General features: G+C 35.5%; 1 protein-coding gene across 1 annotated transcript in view; it reads right to left on the bottom strand.

Moving 5' to 3' along the window:
• Positions 1–4,853, bottom strand: part of NRG3 (neuregulin 3) — a 1,093,034-nt gene that overhangs the window by 35,677 nt on the left and 1,052,504 nt on the right. The window contains exon 6 of the mRNA XM_014544204.1: positions 2,217–2,319. Coding sequence (XP_014399690.1) covers positions 2,217–2,319 — 103 coding nt within the window. The remainder of the gene's footprint in view (positions 1–2,216; positions 2,320–4,853) is intronic.

Below are 4,853 nucleotides of genomic sequence, written 5' to 3'. Positions count from 1 at the left end.
GTCTCCTGCTCCAGGGCGCACTCTTCGCCTGGGGTTACCCGGCCCTTACATTCCGGAGTGGAAAAGGGGGCTGTGAACAATAGCAAGCCCCACTGAGTACTTACTCTTTTATACTCTGTGGTGTCCTTCTGACAATATTATCCCATTAATCCTTAACACATTCTAGAAGGGAGCTATATTTTGGCCATCTTACCAAAAAGGAAATCAAAGGTAAGGGACTGGATGTAATTTGCTTAAGAATTCATAACAAGCAAGTGGCAGCCTGAAGAATTGGACACATGTAAAATCACAGCCGCTGTGCCCTGGAGCCTCCCTGAAAAGATAAAATTAAAAAGTGCTCCGGGTTGCACCAGGGCAGGGCATTCCTCATTCACCCCCAGCAGCTTCACCCCCAGTGAAAGGATCTATGAGCCAGTGTGGTTGGTGTAAAGCGTGTGATTGAAGCTAGAACAGTGCAACTTCAGTGTGGTTGGTAAGGGATAAATGTCTAATCACTCTGCTGTACACCTAAAATTAATGTAATATTGTATGCCAGCTGTAATTGAAAAATAATAAAAATCATTTAAAAAAAATGATTCCATCTGCAATTTTCTACTGTGTGGTTTTGACAACTTAATATTTTAAAATTGAATCCTGATATTTTAAAAAATGCAGCAATAACACAATTCCAGTTGTCATAAGGATTGGGAGCTAATACATGAAAAGCTCAGTGTCTCTGACAAAGAATAAGTGCTTAAAATGAACAGGAACACCTGAAACCCGTATAACTTTATTAGCCAATGTCACCCTAATAAATTCAATAAAAATTTTAAAAATAAAATGAGCAATTAAAAAAACACACAAAATGAGCAAAATTTATTAGCCAATGTCACCCTAATAAATTCAATAAAATTTTTAAAAATAAAATGAGCAATAAAAAAAACACACAAAATGAGCAAAAAAATAAAATGAGCAATAAAAAACACACACACAAAAGCACAAAATAAAAACCCACTAACATCACAGCTAAGAGTTGCCTAGATGTAATAATTAAATGTGATGTGGCATCTGGATGTAGCCCTGGAACAAAAAAGCACATAAGGTAAAAACTAAGAGATCTGGAAGTATGAACTTCAGTTAGTAATACTGCATCAATACTAAATGCATCGTGCTAATATAAGGCAATAATGGGAAACTGAGTCTGGTGTATGGAATCTCTGTACTCTCTCACAGTAATTCTGAAAACCTAAACCTATTCTAAACTAGTTTATTAAAACATAATAGTTCTAATTCTGGATTCAGACCTGAGTTTCCATTATTTTTCTGAAGATCAACATATATGCACACAGGTATAATAGAGTATATATGGAAATTGGTCCATTTTCAGAAGAACAAATGGATAGAAAAATATATGTCAATGAAAAGCAATGAAGCGTTGGTTTGGATTTCAACACGCTATAGAGACAGAATTGGTGCCAAATTATTCAGGCCTACGTGCCTTACAAGAAACCAAAAAATAGTTTGTTTATCTGTATTTCCTATTTTATTATGCTATTATCATAATTAAAATACCTTTACCAAAGTTTATTTAAAATAAAGATATATGTAGATATACATATATAATTACATAGCCATATATGGATGTATATTTTAGCCTATGTTATTAGTCAAAAGTAACTACCTTTATGTGCAGACGGTCTGGTTTTTTGGCAAAGAAAGTATAGGGCATATTCGAGATATGTATACCAGCTGGGGAACTAAAATAGATTTTATAATTTTTCATATTTCACATTTGGCTAAAATCTTTATGAGTATTATGTAAAAACACTATTGAAAGAAAACATGTAGATTTTTTAAAGAAAAACAATAGATACTGGTTGATAATGTTTAGGTCTACAGCAGTGTGACCTCTCTGGTCACAAGAGTGTGAACTCCTTAGTCACAGGCAAATGTTGAGACTTTAATTCTGGCAGGTAATCAAAATGTGCAAAGAATGTAGAGTTTTTATGAGCACAGAGAGGGATGATAGCTATGTGCATCAAACATAAACCACACACACATCCATGCAAGTGTGGCATGTACACTCACCACAGGCTACAAAATTCTAAGTTACTCTAGATGTTGGATGGGCCCGTTTTTACAAGATCCCACTGTCAGGAGCAAAGACTGAGAACTTAAACAAGACAAAGTGCTTCCTCTGAGAAGTAACCTTTTAACACTTGAGAGAATGGTCTTACTTGCTTTTGAAGTAGAATGCTGCACAGAACATGCCCACGATGACAATTCCAAAGATGATGCATGAAATTGACAGCACCTGCCTTTGATAAACGTCTTCACTCTCTGTGAATTTGAAAAGAGAAATTAGAAAGGATGTTAGCAGGGCACAGCTGAGACAATCTTCATCCTTGTGCTTTTAAGCTGGTATCTCCTTTCAAAGCAAACTTTTTTGATCCTGTCATGAATAGGGAAAACATGAGGAACTTATTAGCATGCAATTTGTTGGCAGTGGTCTACAGGATAGCTGATTGCTACATTTTGATTTGCATGGCTAAGTCAGAACTCATACTCACATATCACAATTATGTATCTTATCAAAAGACATCGCATGCCGTTAGGACACAAGGGGGCATATCTTTTTGAAATGATGGTTGGGTTCAAAATAATCTGCTACAGAAACAAATGTGAGTCCATCAGAGCCTCCTTGTGCCAGTGATGACTTCCAATTTATTTTATGATGCCACTGCATTTATTATTTGGTCTTTGGCTGTCATTCACCCACGATTATGATTGGCATCACTAATGAAAAAGAACTTCAATATGGATGTGAATGTTTATTCACCCATTCTGTGACTTCCTCAATATCCATGATCTGGCATCTCTATTATCTCAATTGCTGTTATCAAGACCATATCTTATAGCTTCTTATCGCATAAAAACAACAGAATTCATAAACAAGCATTTCACTGCTCAGCCATTATTATTTATATTCCCAGATCATTTTCTGAAATATGTCTACTGAAACAGTTCTTCCATCTCATCAAGACCTTTTACCCATAGATCTCCGAACCTTCTTCTGTTATTGTCCTCTTATCTTCATTTCTCTCCTTATACAGCATTCAGACTTTGGTGCATGATTACAGTCATTTATTCTCTTGCAAATACCCTCACTACTGCATCCTTTTCTCCTTCCCCTTTACTCATTTGGCAAAATAACTGTGTACAAATCCAAGAAACTGCCTTTTCCACCCCTCTACCTTGAATAGTTCAGAATTGGAGAGAAGATTGCACAACTGGGAAAGTAGACACCAATAAAGGTTGACAATCACATTGCTGAAGCAGACATCCAATAGAGGCTAACTATCTCATCAGCTTGCTTCTCCATTTTTCTAAAGATTATCCATACATTCTCCACATTACTCAAACATCTGACTTACCCTCCTTCCTCACTCTAAGATCTTTCATATTTGTCACACACAAAAAGAAGTCAGTATAAAAGAAATAATCTCGATGTACAACACAAAATATACAAAATTAATTGTGCCTCTATTCCTTTTGATTCGTTCTTATTAACATAATGCAGTAGTTCTCACACTTTAGTATGCATTGGAGTCACCTTGAGAGTTATTGAAGGGCAGACTGCCACCTACTTTCCCTCCCAGAGTAGGTCTGAAGTGGAGACAGAACATTTGCATTTAAAAAAAATCCCCAGGTGATTCTGATGTTGCTGGTCTGTGAAACATGTTTTTAGAACCACTGAATAGCCTAGGAACCCTCAGAACACAGATCTACTATAAGAGAACAACTGGGGGATATTTGTTTTTCTTTGTAAATGTCAACTAAGGATCCACTTTGGACCTTCTGAATAAAAATGTCTATTCAAAATAAAATTTTCAATGGTGGTGGAAAAAATTAAATTAAATTAAATTAAATTAAAAAAAAAGAAAAGTGATTGAGTGTCAACCTATGAAACAGGAGGTAAAGGTGCAATTCCCTGTCAGGGCACATGCCTGGGTTGCAGGCTTGATCCCCAGTGGGGGGCATGCAGGAGGCAACCAATCAATGATTCGATCTCATCATTGATGTTTCTATCTTTCTCTCATTTTCCTTCCCTCTCTGAAATCAATAAAAATGTATATTTTTAAAAAGCCCTTTCCTTGAGGATATGCTTAAAAATAATAGAAAGAAATAAAATCTTCAGGTGTTTCTCATGCACACTAAAGTAAGAAAATAATTCAATTAGAGAAAATGCTATCTTTTAAAAGATTAATTCCTTAAGATCCAATTGTCTTCTACCATCTCAGGGTCTTCACAATCACTGAGATTAAGAGAAGGGAAAACATTCCAATTCATTTTATGATGCCAACATTACCTTTAGATGAACATTAGACAAAGACATAAGAGAAAATAAATTACAGACATTTATTCCTCCTTGACATAGATGCAAAAATTCTCACCAAAAGTTTAGGAAATCAAATCCAGCAAGATGTTAAAAGTAACACATCATGACCAAGTGGGGTTTATATAAGGAATACAAGGTTAGTTTAATATTTTAAAAATTAATAAATGTGATTCACAATTTTAACAGCCAATAAAAATAATTTAATTATTAATTAGATGGAATATTTACTTAAAATCTAACATTAATTCCTGATTAAAATTCTCAAAGAGTAGGGATAGAAGGGAACTTCTTCACACTTATGAAGAATCTACACTAATAAAAGAAAAACATGGTAATTAGCATACGACCGCTACCCTTCCCATTGGCTAATCAGCATATCCTTATGCAAATTAACTGTCAGCCAAGATGGCGGCCGGCAGCCATGCACTGAAGCGAGCAGGGAGGCTTGCTTGCTTCAGTGACTGCAGACTCCAAC

The sequence above is a fragment of the Myotis brandtii genome, unplaced genomic scaffold (genome assembly GCF_000412655.1).
Source record: "Myotis brandtii unplaced genomic scaffold, ASM41265v1 scaffold356, whole genome shotgun sequence".
In the NCBI taxonomy this organism is placed as follows: domain Eukaryota; kingdom Metazoa; phylum Chordata; class Mammalia; order Chiroptera; family Vespertilionidae; genus Myotis; species Myotis brandtii.
This window is presented reverse-complemented; position numbering and strand designations above follow the sequence as displayed.